Source organism: Epinephelus fuscoguttatus, linkage group LG3 (assembly GCF_011397635.1).
Source record: "Epinephelus fuscoguttatus linkage group LG3, E.fuscoguttatus.final_Chr_v1".
NCBI lineage: Eukaryota > Metazoa > Chordata > Actinopteri > Perciformes > Serranidae > Epinephelus > Epinephelus fuscoguttatus.
This window is the reverse complement of record NC_064754.1, coordinates 28,155,512-28,175,224: the sequence shown is the minus strand read 5'-3', so window position 1 is coordinate 28,175,224 and position 19,713 is coordinate 28,155,512. Positions and strand designations below refer to the sequence as shown.

The 19,713-nt window shown below is 42.1% G+C and overlaps 1 protein-coding gene across 3 annotated transcripts in view; it reads left to right on the top strand.

Annotated features, from left to right (window-relative positions):
- Positions 1 to 17,310, top strand: part of elfn1b (extracellular leucine-rich repeat and fibronectin type III domain containing 1b) — a 174,035-nt gene extending 156,725 nt beyond the window's left edge. For all 3 annotated transcript variants that reach the window (XM_049571365.1, XM_049571364.1, XM_049571363.1), the window contains 4 exons: positions 5,807 to 6,572; positions 6,659 to 6,812; positions 9,218 to 9,384; positions 11,730 to 17,310. In XM_049571365.1, coding sequence (XP_049427322.1) covers positions 6,283 to 6,572; positions 6,659 to 6,812; positions 9,218 to 9,384; positions 11,730 to 13,818 — 2,700 coding nt within the window. In that variant the 5' untranslated portion in view covers positions 5,807 to 6,282 and the 3' untranslated portion in view covers positions 13,819 to 17,310. The remainder of the gene's footprint in view (positions 1 to 5,806; positions 6,573 to 6,658; positions 6,813 to 9,217; positions 9,385 to 11,729) is intronic.
- Positions 17,311 to 19,713: the final 2,403 nt, after the last annotated feature.

Below are 19,713 nucleotides of genomic sequence, written 5' to 3'. Positions count from 1 at the left end.
AAACAGCTGATAGCAGGAATTAGCGAGCAGCTAGTAGCAAGAGGGAAAACCAGCCGCGGCTTCCCGTTTCTGTCACACGCTGAGCTACACGTTTTGTTACTTGCTCACGCCCCCCATTGCCCCAAAAAAGGCGCATTCTGTATAAACAAAAGTAGGTAGGCGGCATTTTGCTGCACTCCCCAATTTTGTTTTTATACAGCTAATGCTGAAAGAAGACTGATTGGGCTTTCCTGCAAATTTGCACAACTCTTATCTAAAAAGGGCTTTAATGTCCAAGGAGGGACTATTACTGACTTTCCGGCGTGGTAACATAAGGTTTACCTCCAAATAAAGTGGATTAAATAATCCAACTAAAGTGTTTACTGGCTTGTTCATTGCCTTGTTGAGCTTTATACGGTTGTACCAATGTTACACAGAGGTGATGCTGTGTTGAGTGAAAGATCAATACCACTTCCATGTCTATATGTTAAATATGAAGCTACAGTAAAGAGACAATTACTTTTGCTAAACATAAACACTGGAAGCACGGGGAAACAGACACACTCTAACTGTATGTTGTTGTAAAATTTGGACAAAAACCAAAGTGTTAAAATGTCAAGTTAAGGTTTTACAGGGAGTTACGTTCTGGACTATTTCTTAGAAATTAACAGCACAGAGTGCATACCTTAACTGAAGGAACATCTCAATAGGCAAATTAGCAGTCGGATAGGCATCAAATTAAACACATCACTGGCAAACACTGAATACATGTGCTTAATGTTATTCATTTGAGTAAGGAATAAAAAGCAAGCGTAAAATATCAACAACAAAAAGCACATTTTAGGATCTGCACCACAATCTAAGCGCCTTTACCTTGGCCCATGGCCTAACCTTCCACCAGATGCCACTGAAATCTGTTAAGTCCCTTTATCAAACAAACAGGACTGAAAATGCAGCTCTCCTGGCAGAGGTAGAAAGAAAAGCTTTAACCTTCCTCAGCAGGATACAACAATCTTATTGTATTTCTTAAGCTCGACTCTCCTCTGCTCTCTGACTCATACTGTGGGTATGTTTTGTTGCTGTTGTTGTTGTCGGATACTTTATGACACAGAGAGGTCTGAGAGGAGAGGCGAGCATTGGAAATACAATGAAGGATGTTTTCTGTTGAAGTATCTTGGTTTTGATTTTGAATATTTTTAATTAACTTGCCTCATTTGCTGCTGTTCATTTCTCTAGCTGCATGCAGGCTCACTGAGATCAGAATCGATGAATGTACAAAGATATTTAGTCATGACAGCTTTAAGACATGTAACGATGCTGGGCGAAGTGTTTTTCATGTTAACAGCAAGCTTGTGATTACGTATGTGTGATGAGCTGAATGAAACGCGTGTTGTGCAGAAAAACACACTCCTGTAGAGAGCTCGGCACACTCAGTGGTGTGTGGGAAAGGTGACACTGCTGTCTGTTTGTGTGCCTCAGTGTCACCAAGCTCACTTCTCAACACTCTCCAGGTTCTTTCTCATACAGTTTTATTTTTTCTGAAAACATACATCCACACAATATATCCCAAAACAACCACGGCCATGACATAATACCCGTCAACTTTTCAGTAAAGCAAGGTTAGAGTCCATCTCAGTCTCCCTCCTTATGACGGTTTGTACCCTATAAATCTTTGAGTGTGACAAGACTGGATAGCGAGCCGGTCATGATGCTGAGTGCAGGAATATTCCAGCGGTGTGTGTGTGTGTGTGTGTACGCAGAGCGAGCACGAGGGCGGTCGGGGAAGGCGATGAATGATGCAAAATGGAAAAGAGGCCGACAGACTCTTAACAGCTCCTCCTGCGTAGATCACGTTAGCTACTACAAGTGTATTTACTACAAAAGGAGGTCAAGTGCAAACCAGTATCTGCGACTGTATCTATTTCTGCTCTCCGCTGCCCTGCACTGCTGTTCTGTGTTCTGCCCCTTCAGCCGACATCACTTTACCTCGGTACAAAAAGAGGTCAGGCAGAAATCAGCGGTCTCTGCATGTTAACTAAACTGTTTAGTCTCCTCGCCTGATCTGCATCCTCGCTACACCCCCATGTTCTCCGCTCTCAAGAGTTTGTTTACCCGCGCTTAACCCTTGGTCAGCAGAACAGACATTTCCTGTGCATATGCGTGCTTGTTTGTTTGTGTGTGTGTGCGTAGCTGGCAGCAGTTCCTACCCTTTCTCTGGTGGCCTAACTGGGTAGTTTGTCTCATGCTATGTGGGAGGAAGTCTCACCATCAATTATAGATTGTGCTGACTGGGTGGAAATGCCTTTGCTTTTGCGTACGCACCTAAAACGCTCACATACGTCACTGTGCATTTGTGACGTTTATACAGAGGGCAGGGATGAAGTCAGAACTTCCAGGTTCTGTTCTAAAGGGAAGGAAACCTCCTTCACAATCTCTCTGACATTCACAGTACCATAGTAAACTAAATAAAACCTGCACTTCAACATCATGTGTGACTGCACAAGATATTGCTGAGTAAGGTTGTGTTGCACTCCATTTGTTTAGACAGGAATGGTACATTTTTAATAGTGTTGTCTATATAATATATCTGTTTTTGCTGCCTTGAAAAACACCTTTCCCCCAAGTTCAAGACCGTTGCAGATTGAATATCAGCAGGCTGACAGACTGAGGCCAGTGGAGTGACAAGCTCTGACAGCAGCACCACAGAATTTGGTTTTGATATGATACAAAGAAACACCAGGGCCAGAATCATCAATACTGAGAGTTTTTATTATTAAAAAGAATGATCTTGTAAAGGGGAGCCATGTGTCAGGATTAATGAGGTGAATTTATCATTAAAAGGCTACTGGATACATCTTCATTACCAAATGAATAGCCAGGCATTAAGCATTTCCTTTTCTATTGTCTGTTAACTGTCAGGACAAGTTTAATGATAAACAATGGAAATGTTAAATTTGTAAAATCTGCTGTGTGCATGCACACAGCAGCAGCAGATATGCAAAGAAAAAAATGCCTAAATATCTGTAAATCATTTGGGAAGAACAGAAGATCATCCTGTAGAGCCTGCATCCTTTTTTGTATCCAACAGCTCTCCAACTGTCTTCACTATTCTGAAACCACAACACAACAAATGTTGAGGATGACTAATTTTCACTCTTGCCACCTAAAAACAGGCCACAACTGTCCGATGTTACTATTTTTAAGTTACATAACAGGTGGCAAAAACAGCATTACTAATCTTGAAACCTATTTTTGTTATACTACGCTGGAGTAGAGTTCACAGTTAACATAGATCGTAAAGTATCAAACTGCCCACCTCTGTCTGACACTAGTGGCATGGCTCTAAGGCCTCATTTACACCGCAAGTGATGCGTTTGCGTAGCACTTGCGTACGGTCGCTGTTTACTCGCGTTTTCATTTCGGCAAGCATGTTAACAGGTCAGAGCATTCACCCTGCATCCGTTCTATGTGCTGCTCGAGTCGCGCTGCTTTCGCAAGCAAGCTCGAAAATGGAGAGAGACACCGATTTTTTGCACGAGTTGCGAGTGAATGGTCGGTATTCAACAAAAAACACGAGTTTGCGTGTGTTGTGACCTCTCTTGGCCACAGTAGACATCTCCCCCTTGACCAAGCGAGACCTGACAGGCACATGTTTCATGTACTTACCCATTTGTAGCGCTAAATATTAATTCTCCAAGCACTGGAATAATCACTGGCATGCAAACCTGTCCAAACTCACTTCTTCTTCTTTGGGGTTTATTGGAGATTTGCAAACACAGTGCACTACCGCCACCAACTGTTGGGGTGTGGTTTGTATTTTGACAGGACAGCAGCGCCCGCTGTGCAACGTGTCCGTTCGGTTTTGGTGTGAATACACGTGTTGCCGCAATGCTTGTGCACCGCTTCGCGAGCACTACGCGAATGCATTGCTTGCAGTGTAAATGAGGCCTAAGGATGTCCTGAAATATCTCAACTATTGTTGGATGGATTGACATAACATTTTGTACAAACATTCATGTTCCTCTCAGAAAGAATTGTAATAACTTTGGCAGTCACTTATTTTTTCATCTAGCGCCACCATGAGGCCAAAATTCTCATTCATTCATTTTCCATAATCGCTTATCCTGTTTGGGGTCGCCGAGGGGCTGGAGCCTATCCCAGCTGACATTGGGCGAGAGGCAGGGTACACCCTGGACAAGCCAGACTATCACAGGGCTGACACATAGAGACAGACAACCATTCACACTCACATTCACACCTGCGGACAATTTAGAGTCATCAATTAACCTGCATGTCTGTGGAGTGTGGGAGGAAGCCGAACCCAAAGAAAACCCACGCTGACACATGGAGAGAACATGCAAACTCCAGAATTTTAACATGTCAGATTCACTTTTGACATGTATGGCTAAATACCTGCAAAACTCCCATCACCCTCAGCTGTACTCTGTGTTTAGTGTGAAATTAGCAAATGTCAGCATGCTAACAAGCAAAATCAGATAGTGACCAAGGGGAACAATATACATGCAAAACAGCACAGAGCGGCCAGTGTGGCTTGAGAGTCTTTCTCTTGTTCAGACAGCAGAGATTACAGCTAAGAGGCTGGAAAGATAATAGAAGACAGCGTCAACATCATGGATAATGGAGCAAGTTGTAATGACGTACAGTACATTATCGTTATCTTAGAATACGCATAGTAAATCCCCCGTTTCCCTTTTCTTAGAAAGAAAGATCAAAGAGACCCTTACTGAGAGATAAGAATGAGTCAGAGAAGCTAACCAGGACATGACGTCAGGACTTTTGCTCTTCACAAGGACACATAAAAGTTCAGAGAAGCTTTTTTTTTCCATTCTCAAAAAGCATTGCTCTCCTTGTCAGATTAGAGGTGACACATCAGCACCTCTCTGCCTCACTATTCATCTGTAATCAATAAGGAGGGAACGGCAGCCAAAAGATGCTTGAGAGGAAGGCCGGACCTTTTGCTCCTTCCCACTCCTTCTTCTTCCCCTCCATAATGTCACATCCTGTTTGTTGCTCTTACAGCTGAGAAAAAGGCTCTCAAAGAGAAGAGGGAGCCACTCTTCTAGCAAATTCCCCAGACAGAGAGCCACTCTACATCCCTCTCTCTTCCCAGCCTCCTCGTTTTCTCACAGAATCTCTGCCTCCTTCTCTCCTTACTGCCTTATCCTTCACTCTACCTCGCTCTCCGCTCCATCTCCCCATCTCCCTCCCCTCCCCTCCCCCAAGCATCTTTCCTCACCACTCTCTTGCACCCACTTCTTCATCCTCCTCCTCACATCTCCACAGCTCTTTCTTTTACCCCGCCCCCTTCTGTCTCTCCTGTTCCGTCAGACATCAGCTGTTTTTTTGTTTTTTTGTTTTTTCCCAGGAAGTGTTTTATTTAGAGCAGATTAATTAATTAGATACAGTATCAGAGTAAGGGCCATTCTTAGACCATTCTTTGCCCAGGTCTATCAAAGCCTTGAGGCTATTGGCGTGGCAGAAAATTTGTGTGTGTGTGTGTGTGTGTACAGCATCAACAACCTGTGTGTATTTTTAAGATGTATAGGTGCTTGTTGTGTATCTGCACCAATGTGCGCTAATTGGACTTGTCAAGAAAGGTCTTTTGTATATAGGAAACGTTGGGGTGTGTGTGTGTGTGTGTGTGTGTGTGTGGGTGTGGGCATGCCAGACTGTTATATAAGAAGAAATAACTACCTCCATCTCATCATGCTGGTAATAGGGTTGTGCTTGTTGGTATAAACCACTGTGTTTCATTAGCGATTCTTTCCTAACGCCCTCCTCCCTTCTCTCTGTCTCTCCCCGCCAGGGACGAGTTCTCACACCAAGTACAGAGCAGCGAGCAATGAGGAAGAAAGAAAAGAGGTGCTCGTCCAATCAGAGATGCAGATGGCCACAGAAGACATGAGCACCAGCCAATCTGGCACCAGGATGACTTCCTCTTGCCAATTTATACATAACAAATCAAATGCGACCCCCTAATTGAACAATTGATACAGTTTACCTAGACACACATACTGCCAATGAAGTGATACCTCCCATTCCTGCGCTCATTTCTACTTTGATAAATCCTTAATTCCTCACACAACTCAGTCTTTAATTTGCTGTACTGTTACAAGACAAGCTAAAGAGAAACTTTTTTACCATGCTGTGACTACGCTTCAAGCAGTGCAGACACAACTCTGACAATAAGGCACCACCAAGCCACCACACACTGAGATATTACTGTACAAACAAGCCTGCAGTCCCTTTCAAATGGCACTAGCCTGCATGGATAAATGTTAGATGGCAAGCATCTCTGCTCGGGTTTCTCCAATGGATATTGTAACGACTTCCCAAATGGCCCAGAGGACAGGACAGGGACGGCAGAGACATAACGTGACTGGAGGTTCCTCATCAGTGGTCCTGTCCACAGCCAGCTCCTTCCTCTGTTGGCTCGCCCTGCTGTCAGTAATGCGGTTGCCAGTGGTAACAGCTGACTGCTGGCTTATCGAAGGTGAGAAAGGCTTTGTGTGGCTGGCCATCTGCAGTATGAACCAGCCGCCTTATGAGGCCATCCCCTCTCATATCAACAGGTAAGGAAACTTATGATGAAAGAGTTTTGTCAATATTATGTTGCCTCTTTGTCAAACATCTACAGCCTTCACACCTCTCTCAACAGCACTATTGTGGATCTGAGGCTGAATGAGAACAAGATACGGTCAGTCCATTATTCTTCACTCAGTCGCTTTGGCAACCTCACCTATCTGAACCTCACCAAGAATGATATTAGCTATGTGGAAGATGGAGCATTCTCAGCACAATTCAACCTGCAGGTAAGCAATGATATATTGTACTGCATATACACACAATGGAGGAAAGTGCATTTATCAAGTACTGGGTTACGGTACATTATAAGGTATTTGGGTATGCTGACATTACAGTGTGTAAAGCTACTTAACTCTTCTACCTTGATACATTTCAGAGGGAAATATTTTACTTTTTACTCCACTACATTATAATCCAATAATGTGTTATTTTGTCTTAGTACACAGTATTTCCTACTGATGATGTAAATCTTTTTAAAAAAATGCTCCCAAACATAGTGGTTAATATTCTTTTTTTTTTTTTTAAAGGCTACATTTATTTGAAATGAATAGTGTTGGATAATGTTACAGTGTAATTGACGTTTTACACACAAAAGATTTGAGAAGCATAAAATTCGATCCAGTTTTTAAAGATGATTAAGATTAAACAATATATGAAGTAATTAAATTAAATCCAACTGTAACATTTAAAACCTTACAAATGAATGCATCAGCAGGTATATATATATATAATTAACCCTAGTCATCAATCCTCGACACTTTTGTGTTACTGTCCAAGATGTGTCTGTACAGCAGCAAAGAGTATCAAAATCTGTCAAGTAAACTGGTGTCAAATGGTTGCTCGTATTCCTTATCTTGTTAACATACCCTTCAATGAAATATTTAAATGTTTAGACTGACCTTTATGTAGGCAAAGTTCTCATATGGTTGTTTAATATTTGAGAACTTGTTTTCAATTGTTAAATGGAAAAAGAAGTTTTGTATACCGTAAAGCCTCAGTTAAAGCCTAGTCCCAATTAAACACCCAGTCCCTTTCACTCGCCCGGTGTAGCTACACATTTTGATAAATAAACACCTGTCTCAATTAAAAGCCTGGTCTGGTTGCCAAGCAGTTCATTGTTTTTTATAGAAGTTCTTCAGATGTGTAAAACCGGGTCGTTGGCTACCTCAAATTATGTTTCAATTCCTTGATTGACCTGTAAGTTATTCATATTTCTTTAGTCTATTAGGGTCCTCAGATCAAAAGAATTAAAAGGATTTTTCATAAAAATTAATCCAAGTTGTGAATATTGTTTTAACAGGATAAAGTGGTGTTGTGTCGGTATGCTGGGTGCTGTAATTCTTGTGTACCATAACTCTCTCTCTCTCTGATGTGCTGTCTGTCAGGCCTCGATCAAATGAATAATTCATGATTGATATATTATCTGAAGCCTAATTTTTAAACAAGTAATATTCATACTGGTTTAAATAAACAATTTGATTGTATTTGCCATTCCCAGTTTTGTGTGAAAGGAATTAAAGGCCTGTCCCATATAGATGCCTGTCCCAAATGTAAGCCTGTTGATTTCAGTGATTTAAGCAAATAGTAGCCCAGACTATTAATTGAAGTTCTACAGTATTCCTCAAAAATTATTAAAAAAAAATATATGTATTATTTTGGTATAGGTACTTAAACAGTTCTTCATAATAACTAATATTACTTTTAATATTAAAGGATCTGTGTGCAACATTCAGAGCATATCTATAATTAAGAGTTTGAGTCAGGATTTCCATCACACGGCTTTCAACATGGAGGTGGCTGAGCAGGCAGCTAGTAGCTAACATTGCTAGCACCACAAACAGTGCTGGCAGAGCTAACAGAGCTAACAATTCCGACCTAAGGGGGGAACTGGGGTGTAGGCATTTTGATTCCATGATGACGCAGTTCAGCCATCGTGGATCAGAACCCTCATATGAGTGCAGTGCAAGCTGCAGCAATTAGCTAGCCAGTAGGACTGTTTACCACAACAAACAGGAAAGCTCAGATTACAACACACAAAGGGAGTGTGACTTCATTCGCCGCTCAGGACAACATTAATCCACTATGTCTTTACATAGCTAATAGCTGTTAACTGCTATATTAATGCTGTGAATGTTACAGCTCCTTTAATTACATTTTAATGATAATATTCAGAATAGTGAATGAGGGGCTTTTAACTGTGATCAAAGGGAGTATTTTCACACAGGTACTGCCACTACTTTACTTGAGTAAAGGATCTAAACTCTTACAGCACTATACACATAGATGGACACAGAACACACAAAAAAAGACAACACTTGCTCATTATGGCTTACAGAAACAAAAAAAAACATGAAAAAGTGCTTTCACCAAACTGAGCTGAACGCAGCCATAATGAGCTGGCATGCTTACACATCTACCCCAGCTGCTGGAGCTGAGCCAGGAGGTAAAATGTGAACAAGAAAGATCTTAGTAAATTGAGCACAGCATAGAGGCTTAGATCACCATGTGAAACATGAATTGTACTGAATCGTCGTCTGTTTGTTTAGCATGTTTCCAGCTTGTAGTGTGTGATGCTTGGCGCTGGCCGGCTCTTCAGAGATTAGAATAATCCCACTTGTATTTGCCTCCCCAGGTTCTCCAGATGGGTTTTAACAAGTTGAGGAACCTGACAGAGGGGATGCTGCGAGGTCTGGGCAAGCTGCAGTATCTCTACCTGCAAGCCAACCTCATCGAGACTGTTACACCCAACACCTTCTGGGAATGCCCCAACATAGAAAATATAGACCTCTCCATGAACAGGTATCGACCCGGGGTCCATGTACGCGTGTGTAACGGGAAAGACAGACAAAATGCTGTGGTAGCACAGAAACAATTAGTTGATTAATCAGGTAGAAAACTGAGAAAAGAATGTCAGCAATTTTATGAATGGATTAATCACTGAAGTGAAAAATGCTGGATAATCTTCAGGGTGAGGATTTGCTGGTTTAATGTTTTATCACTTAAAAGTAATGTATTTGGGCTTTAAAAATATTAGTTGGAAAAAAACAAGTCATTGAAAATTTATAGACTCAACAATTTAACGATTAATAAATTATAATAGTTGCAACTAACACAGCAACTTCGTTCTTTAACAGTGACATGTGAAATGGGTATTTGATGAAAAAACTGAAAATGTTTCTCGCAATCTGGGTCCATAATTTGTTGTTCATTGATGTATGATGCTAACTGGACAGAGAAAACAAGCATTATAACATTTAAGCATTTCCAGATAGGAGAATAAAATAAGTTTCTTTCTATCGGTTGCTGTTAGTAAATACGGTTGCCAGCGAAAATGAAAGTAAAAAGCCATCCTCCGATTCATCCTCGTTTGGCATTTCACCTTGCTACATTAGCATTTTGTCAGCACTGTGTCTTTTTGATGCCTGCTGCTTGCGCCTCATTTCCACAATGTATGTGTACGGAGACAGGGCAACTGGAGGTCCATTCATTCCTATGGGAATCTCTGTGATATCCGATGTGCTTGTGAAACTCCTCCCCTCTGTAATATTTAGGTCCGGACTTTGCAGCGAGTACGTTAAACGTAAGGAGACACCGTACGACAGTGTGCTAGCTTAGCTAACACGCTGCTAACTAGCCAACAGGCTGTTTCCTTCAATTCAGTTGCCTGTCTTTGTTGTCAAGTGAGTTTGTTTGATTAAAAAGAACTTGTTCATCTAGTTTTAACATATTGTAAATCTGAGTAATGTTATTCTGCTAAAATATGGTTATACAGTCAGATTGTCATTATGACTTGTTGAGCCGTTCATACGTCTTTTTGATTAAATATTTCACAAAACATGCCAAATACCTGTCAGGTCCTGTTTCTGTCCCGGTAATGTTCCAAGCACACATTCCAAAATACTGGATGGTGAAAAATTGACAAAATTAGCCTCTCCCCAATGGCTACAGGTAGTTTGTATCAGGTTTCTATCCATCTGTAAAGAAATGCACTTCCTTGCGTTGGACACTAGAGGCATCATCTGTATATTTATGGATCTATGGACACCAGTCACATGTAAATGAGGCGCTCGAGTCTGAGCACTGCAGGGGTGCACACCGATAAACATCCTGAGTGCAGAAAATAAGAAGACTAAGAAAATTTGAGCAGTCTCTGCAGATAAATACACAGCCACACTTCTAGTGGGTCTTAAGTGATGATTGAGAGGGATTATCTCTGTATGAGTCTACACATTGTTTTTAGAGAAAATCCTGTGTACTCTATCATTAAATCTGGCCAAAACATCAATGTTAAATGTCAGGCTTGGTGTCAAGGGCTGCTTTCAAAATTATCACTTTGCACCGATGCTCACAGGCTTGCTGGAAAAACAACATCACAGCGGATACAGAGTTACCAATTTTTCTCCCTGGCAGTATCCTCAGTAAACCATGATGCAATGCTGCAACAAGACATCTTTTAAATAAAAGTTGAGACACTTTATCCTCAGTGGGAATAACTGTCTTGTTCTTACTATCGGTACCATAACTGGTATTGATCTCTTGACTTAAATGTAAAAGCAACAGCAGAGGTTTAGCTGCTCTTTGTGGCTTGCTGAAAGGTATTTTGGGAAATGTTTAAGACCAGAAACTGTGGTACAAGAGCACTGAGTAACAAAGTGCATTTAAAGGGGAAGCGCACCGATTTTACACATCAAAGTCTGTTTACAGGTCGTGAGGAATACTACTACATATGTGGAGAAGGTTCAGAAAGCAAAGCAGTCTCTGGCTCCAGAGGGAGCTCTGCAAATCTGATCAACTGCCTCAAGTAATGTCACTTGAGGGGTTGAAGACTACAAGTTTGAAAATGAAAAATTATGGCAGTGTGGAGTGAAAAAAGAATTGAGCTCACCAGACCTACGAGTGAGTTGCATTGTGGGTAATGTAGGAGCCTGGTTTTGACAAGAGAGAAGTATACATGTATGGAAAAGATCAATTAAGATACGTTTTTTACATTGTCCACAATAAGTCAAACTGTGTTAAAGATGTACAGTACTAAATCAGTGTAACACTTTTTGATATTGATTGTTGACAGATTGGTGATACAGTGTTAAGCTGTGCGGGTGTTTAATCCTCATTTAAATGTATTATTTTCTTTTGTCCCCTCTCAGGATTCAGGTGCTGGATGGCAGTTTGTTCTCTGGACTTTCTAAGTTGACCACTTGTGAACTTTACACCAACCCCTTCAACTGCTCTTGTGAGCTGCTGGGTTTCCTGCGCTGGCTCTCATCCTTTCCCAACAGGACCAGTGAGAGGATGGTGTGCGATTCCCCTTCAGGGTTCTTCGGCTACAACCTCCTGAGCCAGAACCCCCGCATGCCTACCCAACGCAATGCACTGCATGTGCTCAGTCTTGTATGCACAGATGATGGCAGCGTGACATCCTTCTATGTCATTGGCGCAGCTGATTCCACCACCCCGGTCCCAGATTTCGCCTCTCCCTGCGGATTGGACGATTGTGCTTCTGGGACTCCTCCTGATGAGGTAATCAGCTTGAGCCCCATTTTCTCTGACGTCAATCCAATCATGATGTTAAAGCAGGTGCTACATTCGAGCGCTGTGATTACGGTTCAGATTCCATACCCGTACAGGAAAATGTACATCCTGGTGCTTTATAACAACAGCTTCTTCACAGATATCCAGAATCTGAAAAATCAAAGAGAAGATATTGAGCTCAAGAACTTAAAACCTAACACCGACTACACGTACTGTGTGGCTTCTATACGAAACTCCCTGCGCTTCAACCACACCTGTCTGACCATCTCCACTGGCCGCCGGGCCGAGGCTGAGAGGATAGCTAATCAGTCATCAGCTACTCACTACATTATGACTATTTTGGGCTGTTTGTTCGGCATGTTACTGTTCCTTGGCCTAGTAGTCCACTGCCTGAGGAGGAAGAGGATCATGGAGGAGAAGGAGAGAAAGATGAGCAGGATTCAAAGGACTCTGATAGAGCTCAAGTATGGTGGAGAAGGGGATATAGAGGGAGGGAGCGGCGGATCTGTTTCCCAGAAGCTTGGTGCTGGGGAGAGTCTGTCCAGAATGCCCTACCTTCCTCAGGGTGGTGAGATTGATCCATATAAGCTGCAGGAGGTGATAGAAACACCGGTGCACAAGCCTGCTAAACTCAACTACATGGAGGTGAGAGGGTCTGGCATTGAAAGGGAGAGAGAACGAGAGCGGGAAAGAGAGATGTCGCCACAAGCAAATCCCCAGGGTTCAGTAGCAGAGATCTCAACCATCGCTAAAGAAGTCGATAAAGTTAACCAGATCATCAACAACTGTATAGATGCCCTAAAATCTGAGTCTACCTCCTTCCAACAGGGGATGAAATCCCCCTCTTCTGCAGGCGGAGGGGCCGTTTCTACTGCAGAGCCGCAGCTGGTGCTTCTCTCTGAGCAAGGAGAGAGAGATAGAGGAGGCGAGTTCCTCTCCCCAGTTTATAAGGGAGGAAGAGGAGGGAGAGAAGAGAGGGGGAGAAGCTATCATCATTCTCTGCAGCGACACCACAGCGTGGAGGCACCTCCGACCTCCAAAAGGCCTAGCACCTCCTCTTCTCCTGGTTCTGCCCGAAGCCCTCGCTCATTCCGCTCGGAGGGAGGCTATCACTCGTCAGAGACCCGCTACATCGAGAGGACCTCACCCGGAGAGAGAGGAGAGAGGGGGGGAGGCGGAGGAGAGGCCATTCGCACAGTCACCCCAGCAGCGGCTATCTTACGAGCTGAAGCCCAGAGAATCCGCCAGTACAATGAACACCGTCACTCCTATCCCGGCTCCCAGCAGCACCTCCAAGAGCTGCAGCACCACCCCCAGATCCTGCAGGAGCTGCATCACCACCCAGGGGCCCGAAAGCCCTCCATGTTAGACCCCCTCACCCTCAGCAGGCAGGCCAAGCAGCGGGAGCTGGCCTACTCCCAGCTCTCGCCACACTACCCGCTCTCGCCCCAGTACCACAACCTCAGCTACTGCTCCAGCCCCGAAGAAGACGAGGAGGATGAAGGGCTCCTCTGCACCCCGACCCTGGGGTTATGGGAGAGGTTCAAACTGCACCGTAAGAGGCACCGGCAGGCGTCCATGGAGGACGAAGGATACGTGGCAGCTGGACATGCGCTGAGGCGAAAGGTTCAGTTTGCCAAGGATGAGGATCTTCATGACATACTGGACTACTGGAAAGGTGTGTCCGCCCAGCAGAAGACCTGATCCCACATCTGGAGACCCCAAACACTTTGAGGATAGAAAATAACAACACTGCACCCATTACATATTGATACAGATACACAGACTGATACAGAAATGACCTGTAAATACACACACACACACACACACACACCTTACAAGATCTACAGAATCAAACTGCACACACACATCTATATATTCACACACTTTACACAAACCAAGCCTTTGCTTCTGAGAACATGAAGGAGGACCAAACTAATATATTATACTGAACAAAAATCATAACTTATAGAGAGACTGAGTTACTTTTTGTAATGTAATACACATTATAGCTCAGACTTATGTAGCTATTTGTACTAAGTTTTGAATGACAAAAAAAAAAAAAAAATCAACATTAAGAGCAGAAACCTTAAATGTTGCCGGGCAACCCATCCTGAACAGCCTGGCTACGCTTTTGATCTGCCTTGAGACTGACATTCATCAGACATGACCACGGCAGATTAACCTCACCAAGTCTGATTATGGCAGTGGATTGATCAAGATTTTACTTTGCTAGGGGAGGTTGTTTTTGCATCGCGCCCTGCGACGCTGCTCTGATACAAGACGTTCTGAAAGATTTGCCGTGATTTGAAGATTTAAAACATCAAAATGAGAAATTCTGGATGGGTCGCCAGGCAACAGTTGTATTCAACTGTGCTGAGAATGAGTAGGTAGCTCTCACCAGAGAGTGAGTATAATGTGCCAAATCAACCAAGGGGGGATAGTAGAGCCCTACTGTGTACCAACTTCTCCTCGCCACTGTTTTTATATAGAGAATTTAAAAAACCTAGAATGATATGTTATTACTATTAATTATTCTTATTACATTACTGGTCTTCTTATTATTCCTATGCTCCTCATCATTAATATTCTATTATTTGAATATGGCATGGCTCTGTCCTGTGACTGTGTTTTGACTGTTTTGAACCTCTCAGCCGAGAAGTACACACCAACAGAGACAAACTATGATGGACGAGACGTTTGAGTTCTTCTTTTCTACCAAGAGGAATGTGCTCTCTGCTGAGCCAAAAACAAGCCCGTCTTTTCTCTTGGTGAACCCCCGCTACACTTGCTCCTCATCCTCCTAAAGAGGGAACGCTGTACAGATGAGAGAGAGAAGTTCTATATTTGCAACAGAGGTGACTGTTTTGTTTGTACAACATGGTTTTGAAATCTTTCAGACTTTTCAGAAGCCAGAATCCCAAGTTAGTTACCTACCTGCTCACTTACAATGGTACGTTTTTGATTTTGAAATCGAACTAAAAATTCTAATCTTCAAATGAATGTCTTTAATTCCCACAGGGGAAACATATCTGCACTGTTCAAAATCAAAAAACGACTCTTAGGAAAAGACCTAAAACTCTCAGCTTCCTTCCCGATACACTGTAGCTCCACTGTGTTTTATCAACAAATCTTTTTTTTTTCCCTCCTCCTCCCATCTCCCAGGTTTTTACTTGTTATTTTTTGGATTCCTCTGGTTCCACTGTGGTGCCATTGTGCCAACTTGATAAATCACAAAGAAGTATTTGAAATGATTTTAAATACTACTATTTACAGACCTCTTCATCGATACACATCAGTTTGCCAAACAGAACAACAATTTGCACAAAACGATCCACCCCCATTGGCTCACTGCTCCCCTTCTATCCTCCAATCATTTCTAAGACCAAAGTACTGTGGTAGTAAATTGACCCTTATAGCCCCCTGACCCGGCCCCAGCTATTTACCCACCATCACCCTTACAGTTACGACTCTAGCACATGCATACACATTCAGGTGTACTCATGCACACAAACCACACACAGCCACACACAGATGAATGTATTCTTTGAGAAATTAATACTGTTGAGCAGCTGGATTTTCTGTTTCTGATGTACAAGCTGCGTTCAAACAGTGTCCTCATCTGTCTGATAGAAACATTTCTTCAGATGGCCACTTGTGTTTCAGTCATTGGACATAAATAAGGAATATTTGGCTTTCTAAAAAACGAAATCTGACCACTCAGGGCAGATTCTCATGGACGCCTTTCCTCACACCAGTTTGTGTCACCAATTGAACCAAATGTTGTCCACAAGAAGCTCAAAATTGCCACTGCAGACGTCTATTGAAGTAATAGCAATGGGGTTTTGCCTTATCAAAGGTTTTGGACTGAAAAAAAGTGTTATAATAAAATGTGATTAGTAGTGTGGTGACAAGAGACTACATGTACAGGATCTAAATACTGGAGGCTGAAAAGAGGAGGAAAATGTGATGACAAAAATACTGCTGTTTATTCTATACTGAACTGTGCTACAACAACTCATTTAAGAGGACTGTAAAACCAGGGATGGAGTCAAGAAACATTTCAATTCAGTGGATTTTGAATTTAACAGACCTGCAGTATTCACAGTATTAACAAACAAATTTGTAATTACAAATGCTTATTCTGACTGACTGAATCTCTTCCACAACGCTTTCTGAACTGAAACAGAATTGACTCCAACCTTGAAACTTGAAAACGACACAATTGAAACAACAGCGCTGGCGAACAATGAAAAGTTTATTGGTGAATGGAAACACTGTATAAAATCTTTTTTGTCTGCTATAATGAGTTCAGAATGCTCAAGTCATTAAGTCCAGTTAAAGCCATAATCGTGGGTTAGTGAAATCACCACAGCTGCTTGTAGCACTGCAAAAGCACATTCATTAGTGTGGTTTTTTAAAAAAGGCAGTTTTGTTCTCTCCTCGTGCTGCAGCAGCTGACACGGCTCCTCCGCTGCTGCAGCAAACACTCCAACTCTGATCCAAAAGGAAACTGATGAGCCGTGGTTGTTTCTGCATTACACGTCCCAGATTGTGGCTTTAACTTAACAACAGCCTTAAAACATTTCAATTTTCTTTAATCTTTTTAACTTAAGCATTGCTTTGAAAATCGAAGAAGTTCCTGTTTTCTTAACGTATACTTTCCTGACTGCAATTTTATAATTGCTTGATTCTTAAGCCTCACTTGAGCATTCTTTGAGTAACAGTAATATCAATGTAGCGATGTATTAAAGTACTGTTTTTTTTTTTCCTCCATTCTGTTTATGAACAATAATGGCCTGCATTTATCATGTGTCAGAGAGTAGCAGAGCTTGTCTGGAATCAGACAACAACAAGCCGACGGTCCAAGCGACCAGTCGACAGTGACCCTAATCAGCGCTGCTATTCTTTGAAGCGTGATGAAGAGAAACTGTGTTTTTGAAACAACAATGCCTAGAAAGTGGAAATAAATAGAGGTCCTACTGACAACAGACAGAAACGACAATGGAGCATGATGCAAGGAAATCCTCAGTGGAAGCTTGTGTTATATTCTTCTAGAGAATGACTCAGGAGCGAGCCAGCGAGAAAAAGAGTGAAAGAGAGAGAGAACGCTCTGCCATAGGATCTCTCAGAGGCTTTCTTTCTTTATTTTCTTGTCAAAAAATTAAAATGAGCACAATAAAATAGCCTTTCTTTCACTGTCTCCTTTCCTGGAGAAACCATGCCAGAAGTTTTAAACACACTCGGGACACACTTTCAACAACGTCTGTTGGGGTGCTTTTGCTTGGGTGGAAGGATCAGTTCATCCATATCACAAGCAGGGATCTGGTGGTGTCTCTGCATGGACAGTTTTGGTGTAGGTTGTTAAGGTTTTGAGATATCCGTCTGCCTCCACCTCAACACAAAGCAGGCAGACTAAATTTGTTGGTGGTGCTCAGTGTTGAATAATGACATTTAAAAAATTCAACAGAAACATCTCTTTCTATAGCACTGTCCCAGTTACTCTCAACTATCCACAGAACACACCACAAAAGTTTTCAATAAACTAGTTCCAGTGAAAACTGTTCATAGTGAGTGTCCCTGTTATTCCAGATAGATGTAATCCAGAATAACAGGGACACTGTAACAGGAATGACAGTAAGACGAAGACATGCAGGGCCTGTTGCTCTGTCATTAGCTTAGCTGTGCTTTAAGGTTTAAACCTGTGTTGTCACACTTGATCCTTTTCAGCCCTCTAAACAGACTCAGAGTGATGACTCAGCATTTTTTGCACATATGTGAACACTTCAAGAGAACTCAGACCCCTTGGAAGCGAACCAAACTCAGACCAGTGATCTGTTTGGTTCGCTTCAAGTCAGCGGCGCGGTTCACTTCACCCGTGCCTTGTGAACACAAAGCGCTCCAGGTTTGCTCTTTGCCATTGTATTTAGCCCTCTAGATCACATGCTGTTGCACTGGGATGCTTGAAGACGAAACCACGTCAGCCTGTGACGCAAGGATGCAGGACAAGGAGGAAGATACTGCATGTCTCCAGATGTGGAAAGTAGAATACAACAAACGGCAACAGTCTACAGCACACAGAAACTCGGTGTTCTCCTCAATTTTAAGTTGATCTAAATAACCGCACTGCAGTGCCACGTCAAAGTAAAAACCAAACTACATCAACATATATTATATATAGGCTGTAGGGTGAACAGAAAGAGGACTGAGGCCCCATCAGAGCTGAAGCTGACCAGAGAGAGAACTGAGTCTTGTTTCAAATTAACTGACAATGTGAACACAAAAAGAACTGAGTCCCCTTTCTGTTGGTGCACTTTCAGAGGACTGAGTTTGGTTCATTTAAAAATGACTATATGTGAAAACACCCTGAACCTGGTTGCTATGTCCTGTAAAAATCAACTAAACTCCCTGTAGGTCACTGTATAACCTTAACTTAAAGGAAGACTTCCCCCATGTGTGCATCAATCAGGCATGCTGTGTTACCTTGAATGTTTTTTTCTCATATGCCCTTAAAGAAAGCTGAAAACATATTGAGTTATTGATCGATCGGGGGCCGTTTAACACCAGCAAAACTACATCAAAACATCTGTTTACAAACTATCAGACAACTCGTACAAAATAATTCAAGTCTCATTTGGTCAGTTGTGTGCTCAGTACTCCCAAACACATGTTCAGTAAACCTTTACTATGTAATACTGAACTAAAAGTGAAGCTTATATGTGCTCCAAAAATTATGTTGTTTTTTTTTGTTTGTTTTTTTAACAAAAATGCATGTGTTTGAAAGGTGCTGAGCATCAACTGGATAAATGAGACTTGGATTAAGCTGAACAAGTTGTGGGAGAGTTTGTAAACAGCTTTTGTGATATATAGATTTGCTGCTGTTAAACTTGGTCCTCAATGAATCAATAAATCAGTGTTTGCTGTTTTCCATGAAAGCATGCAAGAAAAACAAAGTGTGGTTCACAAATTCAAGGTAACACAGCATGACTAATTGTATACAAATGGTTATTTAGTGGGTGAAGTACTCCTTTAACCCTGCTGCCGTCATGGTTTCACTGGGGTCTAAGGTCATAAAGTTCACACTAATGACAGATTTATACAGCTCAGATCATTTGATTAATTTCTAAAATGTATTATCTTTTTCCATGTATTTTGTTCTGTGGGCGACACTAAGCAGGAGTCACACGTATCTAATTGTGTAATTACAGTTAAAGGTCTCACTTTTTCTTCAGCTCAGTTTCTGATGCAAGAAACAGGGTCACTAATTATCTGACAAACACAACAAATATTTGTTAATTAATGCATGCTAGAGTTTGCCAGTAATGTATGAGTCATAGAACTAAATAATCATACGTCTACTGCCATCCTCACCAAAGTCAGTGGAACTAAATCCATTATCAATCTTGCACTGAGTCATCAGACAATTGCCAAGAGTAAGAATCTCAATAATTGTGCAAACAAACTCACTCGCAGTGTAATCGCATTCACTTGACCAGGAAGTTAAGGAGTGGGGAAATGTGCACAACAACACTGCAGATAGTGATATCAGTGATCAATGATAATCCATTGCCCGAGTGCATTCTGGGGAGTCATCAGACA